The 14,396-nt window shown below is 44.7% G+C and overlaps 1 protein-coding gene across 1 annotated transcript in view; it reads right to left on the reverse strand.

Moving 5' to 3' along the window:
* Positions 1 to 13,821, reverse strand: part of LOC135508384 (protein ELYS-like) — a 30,024-nt gene extending 16,203 nt beyond the window's left edge. The window contains 17 exon segments of the mRNA XM_064928527.1: positions 107 to 211; positions 730 to 870; positions 1,135 to 1,224; positions 1,470 to 1,560; positions 1,703 to 1,831; positions 3,529 to 3,590; positions 3,726 to 3,767; positions 3,770 to 3,906; positions 4,082 to 4,214; positions 7,482 to 7,632; positions 7,994 to 8,078; positions 9,945 to 10,061; positions 10,151 to 10,358; positions 10,492 to 10,672; positions 10,769 to 11,022; positions 11,340 to 11,465; positions 13,565 to 13,821. Of these exon segments, the coding sequence (XP_064784599.1) occupies positions 107 to 211; positions 730 to 870; positions 1,135 to 1,224; positions 1,470 to 1,560; positions 1,703 to 1,831; positions 3,529 to 3,590; positions 3,726 to 3,767; positions 3,770 to 3,906; positions 4,082 to 4,214; positions 7,482 to 7,632; positions 7,994 to 8,078; positions 9,945 to 10,061; positions 10,151 to 10,358; positions 10,492 to 10,672; positions 10,769 to 11,022; positions 11,340 to 11,460 (2,047 nt within the window). The 5' untranslated portion in view covers positions 11,461 to 11,465; positions 13,565 to 13,821.
* Between the last annotated feature and the right edge of the window lie 575 nt (positions 13,822 to 14,396).

Here is a 14,396-nt window from a genome sequence, read left to right on the forward strand (position 1 = left end):
CACTACTTTTGGTGTACATGGTGAAAGTGGTCTATGTTCCAAAAGGTGGCATGGAATATGGACTGAACTTAAATGTTTGAACTGCTACCACAGTATGTGGTCTTACCGGAGCCCTCGGGCAGGAGTCCAGTCCGACAGAACCAGAGGACCACCTGGGCGTACTGAGAGATAAGGCTGGACACCAGATTCTTATTGATGAGACCCAGCAGACCTGCACAAATAACTGCATTACAACACCCAATTCTGACATATCATGACATGGTCAGTAGAGGCACATAAATCAAATGACATTTTATTAGTCACATGCACCGAATACAACAGGCGTAGACGTCACAGTGAAATGCTTACTTACAGGCCCTTAACCAACAATGCAGATTACAAAAATACCTACAAGAATAAGAAATAAAAGTAACAGCAGTAAAATAACAATAGCAAGACTATATATAGGGGTGTATCGGGAACAGAGCTTGTGTGGGGGCACCGGTTAGTTGAGGTAATATGTATGTAGAGTTATTAAAGTGACTATGCATAGATAACAGTCTGGGTAACCATTTGATTAGGTGTTCGGGAGTCTTATGGTTTGGGGGTAGAAGCTGTACATTTTCTCTACAGAAGCAATTCAGGTGCATGAGCACCGCAAGCCGCTCTGCTCGGTCAACGACCAGTGCTTCAACGTTAAAATAAATAAGCCTCCTTGCAACGGTGCCCCTTGTCTGAATTAGGCTTTACCTCGCTGAGTGAGTTCCTGTGCCTCTCTGAGCAGACAGTGGAAGATGGTGCTGAGGTTCCCCAGTAGCCTCTGGCTGTGCTGCAGCAGCTGAAGGGTCGGGGAGTCCGTGAAGTTAGATGAGCTGTCAAACAGGGGAGCACCTGGTGGGAGACAAAGAATAAGGGCAGACAGAAATCAGAAAACACAGTCCAGATTGCTGGACCTCCTCACGTATAACAAAATCTATTGCCCAAGGAAAACATATCAAATCCAAAAATGCTTGAGGAAATCACATGACAACACAGCTGCATGTTGCTAGTTACCAACCAAATACGCAGCCATGAGTATTCTTTTTAATGTAAACCAGAAGATCAACAAGGTGTTGACAGAGTGTCATGCTGATCACTGTGGTAGGAAACACTCACATATGCCATCCAGCTGCTCCTTGGTGTGAACCACCTTGTCCCAGGCCCACTCCAGAATGTAGCGCAGGTTCACCGCAGAGCCTGGTTGCTCTGTGAAGCAAACACACAGAGAAATTAGAGAGAATTACATTAGAGAGAAATCCAATCTAGGGGTGCATCTCAATAACCCTAACTGTCTGTGTCACCTCGTCTCCTTTCCTCTATCTGCGAGGATATGAATATCTGAAAGTGATTCACCTGTTGTGTGTGTTCGGACCAGTGTACATGTAGTAGAGGAGATGAAGCCAGGGTTGATCTAAATAACAGGCTGCCAGTGTTGTTATGCAGTGTCTCACCCTCAGCGGTCCACTGCTTGATACAGCTGGTGATCAGGCCCAAGGAGCTGGTCTCTATGGCTGTAGACAAGATGGCGTCCAACTGCTCTTCCTGACCAGAGAGAGGAAGTGAGTCCGGCACATTGAGCTAATGCATTCACATATATAAAATAGTCCTTAAAAACCTTTAGACACTGGAAAGTTTGTACAGCAAAAAGGAATAACCGTCAACCTCTCAGAAGCTGTGTGTGTACCTGAGAGAGGCTGGAGGGCTGCACGTCAGCCAGACGAGAGGACAGCAGACCGGACATCAGGCAGCGAGAGTAGCCATTTGAGATGACATCACTGGAGCAGGGAGCAGCCTTCTTCAAGAAGCTCAGAGTCTGAGACAGCAAGAGATAGTTCATGTGATTCACAAGATAACATCCTGCTGTATGGACAAAGGCTGACTAAAGGCTTAATAGTCAACTAATTGAAAGTCGTAATGTTAGCCACATGTACAGTGCATTCAGAAAGACACAATACAGCATTGTTCAAAAATTTATGAAATAGTTTTTCCCCCTCATCAATCTACACACAATACCCCATAATGACATAGAAAAAAACAAGCTACAAGCTTGGCACATCTGTATTTGGGGAGTTTCTCCCATTCTTCTCTGCAGATCCTCTCAAACTCTGTCAAGTTGGATGGGGAGTGTTACTGCACAGCTATTTTCAGGTCTCTCCAGAGATGTTCTATCGAGTTCAAGTCCGGCCTCTGGCTGGGCCACCAAAGGACATTCAGAGACTTGTACTGAAGCCACACCCACATTGACTTGGTCGTGTGCTTTGGGTCGCTGTCCTGTTGGAAGGTGAACATTCAACCCAGTCGGAGGTCCTGAGCGCTCTGGAGCAGGTTTTCATCAAGGATCTCTCTGTACTTGGCCCCGTTCATCTTTCCCTCGATCCTCACTAGTCTCCCAGTCCCTGCCACTGAAAACTATCCGCACAACATGATGCTGTCACCACCATGCTTCACCATAGGGATGGTGCCAGGTTTCCTCCAGACGTGACGCTTGGCGTTCAGGCAAAAAGTTCAATCTTAGTTTCATTAGACCAGAGAATCATGTTTCATGGTCAGAGTCCTTTAGGTGCCGTTTGACAAACTCCAAGCAGGCTGTCATGTGCCTTTTACTGAGGAGTGGCTTCTCTCTGGTCACTCTACCATAAAGGACTGATTGGTGGAGTGCTGCAGAGATGGTTTTCCTTCTTGAAGGTTCTCCCATCTCCACAGACGGACTCCGGAGCTCTGTCAGAGTGACCATCGGTTTCTTGCTAGGAAGAGTCTTTTTGGTTTCAAACTTCTTCCATTTAAGAATGAGGCCACTGTGTTCTTGGGGACCTTCAATGCAGCAGACATTTTTGGTACCTTTCCCCAGATCAATGCCGACACAATCCTGTCTCGGAGCTCTATGGACAATTCCATCAACCTCATGGCTTGGTTTTTGCTCTGACATGGACTGTCAACTGTGGGACCTTATATAGACAGGTGTGTGCCTTTCAAAATCATGTCCAATCAATTGAATTTACCACAAGTGGACTCCACAATCAAGTTGAAAAAAATATCAAGGATGATCAATGGAAACAGAATGCATCTGATTTCAAGTGTGTGGCTCAGTCGGTAGAGCATGGCGCTTGCAACGCCAAGCGTCGTGGGTTCGTTTCCCACTGGGGCCACCCATATGCAAAAGTAGTGGCCCCAGCCGACTTGTAAGTCGCTTTGGACAAAAGCGTCTGCTAAATGGGATATTATTATTATTATTATAAGTCTCATAGCAAAGGGTTTGAATACTTATGTAAATACAGTTCTTTTTTTAATATAAATTTGCAAATGTCAAAATACCCGTTTTTGCTTTGTCATTGAGGTATTGTGTGTCGATTGATGAAGAAAATCTTTAATTTAATACATTTCAGAATAAGGCTGTACTATAACAAAATGGGGAAAAAGTCAAGGGGTTTGAATACTTTCCGCATGCACTATAACTATCTTTGCAAAGATACAGATGGAGAAAATACACCAAAAATGTAGGGATAAACTCACCTCTTTCTGATACCCAGAGCAAGTTAAGTGCACAATACCAGTGCTGAGCAAACAGGTTGCATCTGTTCCAAGGAAAAACAAATTACCAAGTCATGACAACATTTAAAAAACTTATCCGAATGGCTTTAAAGAGCTAAATGTATTTCTATTTGCTCAGGGTGTTGTGTGAAAAGGCTTGAGCTGTGTGTAGAACTTGCCGAAGTTGTATGTGGTGGGTTTGAAGAACTGTTCTGGCGGGGGCAGGTGTAGGGCAGCCCGCGGCTCAGGCTGCGCTCGTGTACCAGGACGTCCAACAGGGGGCAGGGTGACGTCATCTCCACCACCGAATCCAGAGACCACACGGCCAGGTAGGGACAGCTGCGCAGAGACTCCCCCGTTCTGACACACACACGTTGGTTTCATATTCATGTAATCATGTAAAAGCTTACCCCCCCCCCAACTACATTTATTAATGAATAAATAACATGATTGATAAACGCCTGGTATTCGGGGAAATTGGACACACCATGCGATTGAGGTGGCTGGTGATGGGATATTTATGTCAGAATGTTACCTCAGAGAGTCAGGCATCTGTGCATGGTACCATCTGTTGATGTCAAAGATGCCGATGTAAGTGGAGGGGTTGCCCTGTCCATAGGCCTTCACCTGCCAGCTGAAAATGGACACGCTGGTGTCTGGAGACGCAACTGACGGGGGAGAAAGGAGAGAAGGCCTTAGTACAAGCCGTGACCACAACAATGAAAGCGCAAGCACCTCATACAGTTGAAGTTGGAAGCTTACATACACTTAGGTTGGAGTCATTAAAACTCGTATAACAACCACTCCACAAATTTCTTGTGAACAAACTATAGTTTTTGAAAGTCGGTTCGGACACAAGCAATTGTTACATACAGAGTATTTCAATGTATCACAATACCAGTGGGTCAGAAGTTTACATTCACTAAGCTGACTGTGGCTTTACACAGCTTGGAAAATTCCAGAAAATGATGTCATGGCTTTAGAAGCTTCTGATAGGCTAATCCAACTCAATCATCAAGTTTGCGGACGACACTACAGTGGTAGGCTTGATTACCAACAACGACGAGACGGCCTACAGGGAGGAGGTGAGGGCCCTCGGAGTGTGGTGTCAGGAAAATAACCTCACACTCAACGTCAACAAAACTAAGGAGATGATTGTGGACTTCAGGAAACAGCAGAGGGAGCACCCCCCTATCCACATCGATGGGACAGTAGTGGAGAGGGTAGTAAGTTTTAAGTTCCTCGGCATACACATCACAGACAAACTGAATTGGTCCAACAGATAGCATCGTGAAGAAGGCGCAGCAGCGCCTCTTCAACCTCAGGAGGCTGAAGAAATTTGGCTTGTCACCAAAAGCACTCACAAACTTCTACAGATGCACAATCGAGAGCACCCTGTCGGGCTGTATCACCGCCTGGTACGGCAACTGCTCCGCCCACAACCGTAACGCTCTCCAGAGGGTAGTGAGGTCTGCACAACGCATCACCGGGGCAAACTACCTGCCCTCAAGGACAACAACCACCCGAGCCACTGCCTGTTCACCTCGTTATCAGTTGAAGCTCGCATCCGCTACAAGACCATGGTGCTTGCCTACGGAGCTGTGAGGGGAACGGCACCGCAGTACCTCCAGGCTCTGATCAGGCCCTACACCCAAGCAAGGGCACTGCGTTCATCCACCTCTGGCCTGCTCGCCTCCCTACCATTGAGGAAGTACAGTTCCCGCTCAGCCCAGTCAAAACTGTTCGCTGCTCTGGCCCCCCAATGGTGGAACAAACTCCCTCACGACGCCAGGACAGCGGAGTCAATCACCACCTTCCGACAGAAACCCCACCTCTTCAAGGAATACCTGTTCTTAATGATTTAGACACTATTGTAAAGTGGCTGTTCCACTGGATGTCATCCATTTGAAGTCGCTCTGGATAAGAGCGTCTCTAAATGACTTAAATGTAAATGTTATCATGCAGGTCAGTAAGGTGCATCAAAGCAGGGACCGAGAGACTGAAAAACAGCTTCTATCTCAAGGCCATCAGACTGTTAAACAGCCACCACTAACATTGAGTGGCTGCTGCCAACACACTGACTCAACTCCAGCCACTTTAATAATGGGAATTGATGGGAAATGATGTAAAATATATCACTAGCCACTTTAAACAATGCTACTTAATATAATGTTTATATACCCTATATCACTCATCTCATATGTATATACTGTACTCTATACCATCTACTGCATCTTGCCTATGCCGTTCTGTACCATCCCTCATTCATATCTTTATGTACATATTCTTTATCCCTTTACACTTGTGTGTATAAGGTAGTAGTTATGGAATTGTTAGGTTAGATTACTCGTTGGTTATTACTGCATTGTCGGAACTAGAAGAACAAGCATTTCGCTACACTCGCATTAACATCTTCTAACCATGTGTATGTGACAAATAAAATTTGATTTGATTGACATCATTTGAGTCAATTGGAGGTGTACCTGTGGATGTATTTCAAGGTCTACCTTCGAACTAAGTGCCTCTTTGCTTGACCTCATGGTAAAATCAGGAAAAAAACAACGTAGACCTCCACAAGTCTGGTTCATCTTGGGAGCAATTTCCAAATGCCTGAAGGTACCACGTTCATCTGTACAAATAATAGTATGCAAGTATACACACCATGGGGCCACGCAGCCGTCATACCGCTCAGGAAGGAGACACGTTCTGTCTCCTAGAGATGAACGTACTTTGGTGCGAAAAGTGCAAATCAAGCCCAGAACAACAGGAAAAAACCTTGTGAGATGCTGGAGGAAACATGTACAAAAGTATCTATATCCACAGTAAAACGAGTCCTGTATCAACAAAACCTGAAAGGCCGCTCAGCAAGGAAGAAGCCACTGCTCCAAAAACACCATAAAAAAAATCAGACTATGGTTTGCAACTGCACATGGAAACAAAGATCGTACTTTTTGGAGAAATGTCCTCTGGTCTGATTAAACAAAAATAGAACGGTTTGGCCATAATGACCATCGCTAGGTTTGGAGGAAAAAGGGAGAGGCTTGCAGAAGAACACCATCCCAACTGTGAAGCATGGGGTGGCAGCATCATGTTGTGAGGGTGCTCAGCTACAGGAGGGACTGGTGAACTTAACAAAATAGAAGACATCATGAAGGAGGAAAATTGTGTATACATTGAAGAAACATCTCAAGACATCAGTCAGGAAGTTGTGGCAAAATGGCTTAAGGACAACAAAGTAAAGGTATTGGAATGGCCATCACAAAGCCCTGACCTCAATCCTATTGAAAATTTGTGGGCAGAACTGAAAAGCGTGTGCGAGCAAGTAGGTCAACAAACCTGACTCAGTTACACCAGCTCTGTCAGGAGGAATGGGCCAAAATTCACCCAAATTGTTGTGGAAGGCTACCCAAAACGTTTAACCCAAGTTAAACAATTTAAAGGCAATGCTCCAAATACTAATTGAGTGTCTAAAAACTTCTGACCCATTGGGAATGTGATGAAAGAAAGAAATGCTGAAATAAAGCACTACTATTTTTCTGACATTTCACATTCTTAAAATAAAGTGGTGATCCTAACTACCCCAAGACAGGGAATTTTTACTAGGATTAAATGTCAGGAATTGTGAAAAACTGAGTTTCAATGTAGTTGGCTAAGGTGTATGTAAACTTCCGACTTCAAACTGTACATCCTTTTCGCTCCAGGGTCGCATTCATTAGAGCACACCGAGGCAAATAATTTTGCAAAGGAAAACAAATGTGCATTTCCTGTTGGACAAGTTCAGGTAGCCCCACTCCTTTTGGTGTCTAGTAAGTGAATACCACCCACGTAGGTAATAAAAAACTTTTGTTGTTGGTGGTGGTTTTCTGGTCACTTAGACACCAATATAATCCTGAAAAGATTTGATTTGAGATGACTTGAGATGAAGGAAAAGGTACCTTCGTTCATGCTGTCGTCTCTGTCAGGGTGGTGTCGGAACTTCTCGATGGTCTGGCAGCTGAGCAGGCGGGTGTTGGTGGCCTGAGCCCTCAGGGGGAAGGCTGTGCTGCTCAGCTCCTGACTGTACCGTTCCTCACAGTACTCCAGACCCTCGGAGAGAAGGAGACAGAGGGGGAGAAAGGATTAACGTTAATACAGCACCAATGGAAAGATTTAAATCTCAAAGCAGTGAAAGCACCACATTTAAGTAAGAAATAAATATGGTTGGGCATAAACATTGAGAAGAACTGTTGGAAACCAGCAAGCTTTTGGGCTTTAACACCACAATCGCAGTCCAAACACTTGACCCTGAACATCCAGTTGACAGTCAGTACAGTCTTGACCAAACAAAAGGGGCATTGAACAGAAATTGGACCTGTCTCGATCCATGCTAGAAGCGGGAATAGCTACTTATTTCAGTGAGACAGAACAAAATCTTTGAGGTAAAAACATGGGTTGAAATTACGGTTACCTCATAGAGGATCTTTCCTGAGGCCAAACACTTCCTCTCACTGAAGGCCAGCTGGAGCAGGTGCAGACTGACCACGTCTCCCTCACTGGAGAGGGAGAAAGAGGGGGGAGAGACGTGTTAAAGGGCAGCAAATACACCAAGTAATGTATATTGACATGAGGTGGTTAATGCTGCATGAGTATTTATGCAAAATAAAGGCCAACAACGTGCTATGACCACTGAGCACCATTGGTGCATTCACTGGACCAATGCTACATTTGCATACAAGCTGTAAAGTGTGGAGCTTCCACCATACTGTTTTCACTGATTCAGTCCAAGGGTTTTTCTTTATTTTCTAAATTGTAGAATAATAGTGAAGACATCAAAACTATGAAATGACATATGGAATCATGCAGTAAAAAAAATATTTGAGATTCTTCTAGCAAAGTAACCACCCTTTGCCTTGACAGCGTTGCACATTCTTGGAATTCTCTCAACTAGCTTCATGAGAAATGCTTGGAGAACAGCCTGGAGGTGTGTTTTGGGTCAATGTCCTGTTGAAAAACAAATGATAGCCCCACTAAGCGCAAACCAGATGGGATGGCGTATCTCTGCAGAATGCTGTGGCAGCCATGCTGGTTAAGTGTGCCTTGAATTATAAATAAATCGACAGTGTCAACAGCAAAGCAACCCCCACACCATCACACCGTTCACCTTCTCTGTGTCTCACAAATACACGGCGGATGGAAACAAGAATCTCCAATTGGGACTCTCATCAAAGGACAGATTTCCACCGGTGTAATGTCCATTGCTTGTGTTTCTTAGCCCAAGCAAGTCTCTTCTTACAAGTGTCCTTCAGTAGTTGTTTCTTTACAGCAATTCGACCATGAAGGCCTGATTCAAGCAGTCTCCTCTGAACAGTTGATGTTGAGATGGGTCTGTTACTTTAACTCTGTGAGGCTTTTATTTGGTCTGCAATCCAATGAACAGTTATCCTCTGCAGCAGAGTTAACTCTGGGTCTTCCTTTCCTGTGGCAGTCCTCATGAGCGCCAGTTTCATCATAGTGCTTGAGAGTTTTTGTGACTGCACTTGAAGAAACTTTGAAAGTTCTTGACATTTTTCGATTGACTGACCTTCATGTCTTAAAGTAATGGACTGTCATTTCTCTTTGCTTATTTGAGCTGTTCCTGCCCTAATATGGACTTGGTCTTTTACCAAATAGGGCTATCTTCTGTGTACCAACCCTACCTTGTCACAACAGAACAGAAATGCATTAAGAGGGAAATAAATTCCACAAATTAACATTTAACAAGGCATCACCTGTTAATTGAAATGCATTCCAGGTGACTACCTCATGAAGCTGGTTGAGAGAATGCCAAGAGTGTACAAAGCTGTCATCAAGGCAAAGGGTGACTACTTTGAAGAAACTCAAATATAAAATACATTTTGACATGTTTAACACTTTTTGATTGAATGTGTTATTTCATGTCTTCACTATTATTCTACAATGTAGAAAATAGCAAAAGAAAAACCCTGGAATTTTTTATTTAACTAGGCAAGTCAGTTAAGAACAAATTCTTATTTTCAATGGCGGCCTAGGAACAGTGAGCTAACTGCCTTGTTCGGGGACAGAACGACAGATTTCTACCTTGTCAGCTCGGGGATTCGATCTTGCAACCTTTCTGTTACTAGTCCAACGCTCTAACCACTAGGTTATGCTGCCACCCCTTATATAAGTAGGTGTGTTTGACAGATACAATACGTGAATACCAGAGGGGATTGGGGCTGAGAGATCCCAGCCCACATGGAGCTGCAATTATTCCATTGGTTCCATTGTCCAGGACAAACCAAAACAACCTCAAGTATTTCAAATAAATCACATCCTGGTCTGGTGTGCACACTGTGACCTCTTCCAAGAGTTATTGAACTTTGTGCCTCAAGCAGGCAGACAGGTGGGGAGGGAGAACTCACTGGTCTTGGGCAGACTGGATGGCCCACAAGTAACAGCAGTTGCGGGGGTCGTTCTCTGGCTCCTGGAATGTGAAGGCATACACTGGCACCCTGCCGCCCTCCAGCTGGGAGTGATACCTGTGGCAGAACACAGCAGAGACAGTCAGAGAAAGCTATAACTGAAGGTTTACCATAGCCACCATGTCATCCCTGGGCCGTCAACTCACTCCTTCTTCAGCGTCTTCATGTTCCAGAGTTGCAGGTATCCGTCGGAGAAGCCCACGGCCAGCTGGTTGGTGCGAGGGATGTACTGCAGAGCCGTGGCCCCTGTGCCGGTGGGGCTACTCAGCTGCAGACAGAGATGTCTCCCCTGACGCGTCTCCTGCTCACGTAGCCGGGGGATCTCAGCTAGGGACTTACTCACCACCTCCAGATCTGGAGAGGACAGAGGAGGGTGTGGGTTAGAGGGGGGGAGAGAGAAAACACACACTCATCAAACTCTCAATCTTGAGAGGAACTGTGGGCCAGAAAATTAGTCTGTGTTAGGTTAAAACACACACACGCTGACCTGAGGCCTCCAGCTCGCTCTGGCTGCAGGAGAGGTCATCCAGACACAGGTCCATTAGGAGGACATGTCCCAGGTCCGTGACCACCGCTGCCACACCAAAGAACCAGCGCAGGCTCTGGTGGAGGTGCTGTGTGCTGGCACTGGCCCCGCCATAGCTCACCAGGGGCTCGATGGCCCTGATCTGCCAATCATCAGTTTGTCAGTCAGTCTATATCACAATCAATCAAATTAACCAGTTGATGCAAGCGACAGTAGTAGATGGTGAGAGCGCACTCACCCTGCCCGGTATGACTACGGCTTTGACCACTCGGGAGATACCCAGGTCATAGAGACAGAGCATGCTGCCCTGGGCCTCCTCAAGGCCCACCAGCAGCCCGGTCCTTTTCAGCCAGCAGAAGTCCCTGGCTGCCAGTACGCTGGGGGGGTGCTCCCCATCGCCACAGAAGCAGTAGGCGGACAGGCGCTCACCCGTCACCGCATGGACCACCTCCAGCTGGGGCCCACAGGCGAGCCAAGCTAGCCCACTTCGACCTTCGTCCAGGGATGGAGGCACATCATGAGGTAGGGAAAAGGGAGCAGTTTGGCCTACTAGTTCATGGTGGTTTATTGTAAAACCTCTCCTCTGAGAAGGGATTGTTTGAGATGCGTTTCATTATTTTAAGACTGAAGTATGCAGGAATGCAAAGCTTCCCTCCTGCAAACAACATATGCTGGGAAGGTATGGGCAGTTGGCTATAGTGGCAGACATATGCCCCCCCCCATAACAGTTGAAATGAGAAAATAAAGAAAAACCTAAATGCATTGGGTTGTTTGTGAGAGATGGCCGCCGTGCATACACACTGACTTACCAACAGTGAACTTCCCATGAAGCACAGAGTCCAGGGTGATCTCATCCTCCCCCAGAGCATCTACAGTCACCCCCGGGAAACGCAGCAGGCTGCTGGTGACCTGGGCAGCCAGGTCACGCATGTTCACTACACACAAAACATGACATTGAACTGCATTATGTACAAAACAGACATTGCTTTACTTGTGATTCTTCCAAACTGCAGGTTTGAGGCACATATGCATGCGAAAACCTACACGGTTATCTTGTTGCTTGGCAATTCCATAGTCACAGAACATTGCTGAGACTCAGATTTTCACTTTAAAAATGGCAAACAAAAACAAATGATTCTAAAGTTAAACAATCTATACAATTATGCACAATGACTACTTTTAACTTCCACTGAAAATGTTACAAAAACACATTTACTTCAACAGTGCAGAAGCAAAGTTTGGTAACAGAATGACAGCACCGCGCACAGCAACTGAGCTCAAATCAGACCATAAGAAAACAGTTCCTCTCTAAGCCTCCACCAGGTTTTGCCTTTGGGGCTATGAGGGGACTCAAAGGAGACAAAAGAGGTATTTATGCTGTGCTATGGTTCCCAGTTGTCAGCAGTTTGGGCTCTGGGCCTGCTGGCATAAAAGCTGCAGGCGTGTTTGTGTGCATGTCCTACTCTTGTTGCTGTGTAAAGCATTGACAGATGATTATCTAGTAGGTCATTACCATATTACCAGTAGCAGCCTAAACAACTGACACAATCACATAAATAAACAGTATCATGAGAAGTTATAGAATTATCGGAAAGCCCCGACATGGCATGTTGCTCTGTGTGTTTACCATGTTCAAACTGCGTTACTGTTTACCCACTTGATTCCCAATGAAGAGTGCATGGTCCACAAGATAACACCATCTTAGAGAGCCTTGCATAGATGTACATTAAAGGGTAACGTTAAGTATTGAACACTTGTCAGGCAGACATCACGACTACAGCTTTCTGTGCCACTGAGCAAAAAACCATATAGTGTTACCATCATAACTTCTTTCACCAATTGATTACATTGACTAGCCTCAGAATTTCACCTAACATGCCATGGTGTCATGCATACGGCAATGAATCATGCAAAATCCCCACCACTTTCACAAGCAAGTAGCCTAGCTAGCTAATTTAAAAGAAATCGAGACTACTCCCGCGCGGATTTACAAGGCGTGGTACGGTTAGATGCAGAGTATTGGAGTAGCTAGTCGAGTAAAGGTCTGACATCGAAATACCCCCAAAACAAAGTAGATATAAAATGTAATCTACTAACATGCTCTTACCTAGATTAACGAGCAACTCCGAGATTTAAAAAAATTGTTAGCTAGCTAATGTAAAACGTAATTGGTTACCTGTGTGTCGGTATCACTATCACACCTTGCCTACACTAACGTGTTCAAAACAATGTCCTACTAACAGTAACTAGTTAGGCTAAATGCCGAAATGCAGAACCATGTCACTTCTAAAATGAAGCAATTTACGTTATATATGGCTGTCGATCTAAACATTTGTGATGTAACAATGTAACGTTAAACTAGCTAGCTAAACCAAGGCAAGGGGAAATGACACCCTTGACTTCTGATTTGAGCTAACGAACTTTACTAGCTGCTTAACGTTAACTAGCTAGTAGTCTCTCGGACATATAGTTCATTCCGACACCACGATGTCAGTTTTCTTACTAGCCAGCTAACTTAACATCTTAGTTAACTAACTAGTATAGTTCGTTGACAATGACTTTGGGGACTGTAGCGAACAGTAATTACAAGTTACTGCATCCGTTGAGTTACCTAATATACAATCGGCCTTGTTAGCTAGCTAGACTGCAGCAACGAGCTGCTGCAGTAAACTAGGTACGTTAGCTAGCTAACTCCTATATGCCGTGCGCTAGTTACAAGTCTTGCTGCATATTGGTAAATAACCGGTGTTATGCTTACGTTACCATCCTGTAAATACCCCGTAATGTCGTTAGACATAGTTAAATCATAGCAACGTGTGAGGCGGGTGAATCAAAACCTCGCATGAGGTAGCATTATGCTAAAATTAACCGCCTAGCTAGCAAGCTAACGTATCTAAATAGTTAGCCAACTTTGGGTACAACTGCTCCGGTGTGCTTAACGGAAGCTAATCCGCCCATTCTTCCAACTGGTAGCATTGTTAGATTAACTACCTAAAGGCAACTAACGGCATAACCTTAGCTTACTATACATTACCTGATGTTGACCGTCGTACTACCAACGACGTTAGTAGCTAATAAAATGTGATATATTTTCCGTTGGGACTCTTCCTCGGCCCTGTCATAATAATCCGATTTTCTTGTTAACACTTTTGTTTTTTTTAGGACAACTGTCGAAAACCCACAAATGTTTCAGCATAAAGGACCGTGTCTACTGAATTAGTTGCACAAGCTACGAGATATCTGCCCACTTGCTGGAGTTCAACGCAGGCGCCATTTCCATGTAGATCTAGCCACTGCGCAGGTGTAACGTACGAGCTGCTGAGCATCACTTGCATCACAAAATCACGCAAACGTCAAAGGGCCAGAAATAAACATCGCGAGAAAGTAAACTGTTTTTTTTTCTTTCTTCTGCGTGAGGCAGTTTACACTCTTTCGAACATATATGAATTATTTTCTCTTTCTTTGTTATGTTGTATTGGATGTATTCAATCATTTTGAATTGATCTCTTTGTGGATTTTTTGTTTGTTTGTGGATTTGACATATCATCCTCATAGGATTAGGTTACATACTGTGGTTTCAGTAGTGCAGTAAATGCATGGGTGGATTTAGTAATTTGGAAGCCCCTGGAGTAACTCCCTGTCAGAAATACTGTGATTAGCAGGGTTCCCCAACTGATGCCCCACCAGCAATAGTATTTGGCCCCCAAAGCCCCAAAATTAGGAATTATGAACTGATATACAAAATCTCCCAAATGCAATGTCCCAAGAAGGAAGTTACCCACCCTGATAATAATAATGCAAAAGTTACATTTAACGTCATGAGGAGAGAATGCAGGACTATTGTTATTGTTATTTAACCTTTATTT

This window comes from Oncorhynchus masou, chromosome 21 (genome assembly GCF_036934945.1).
Source record: "Oncorhynchus masou masou isolate Uvic2021 chromosome 21, UVic_Omas_1.1, whole genome shotgun sequence".
Taxonomy (NCBI): domain Eukaryota; kingdom Metazoa; phylum Chordata; class Actinopteri; order Salmoniformes; family Salmonidae; genus Oncorhynchus; species Oncorhynchus masou.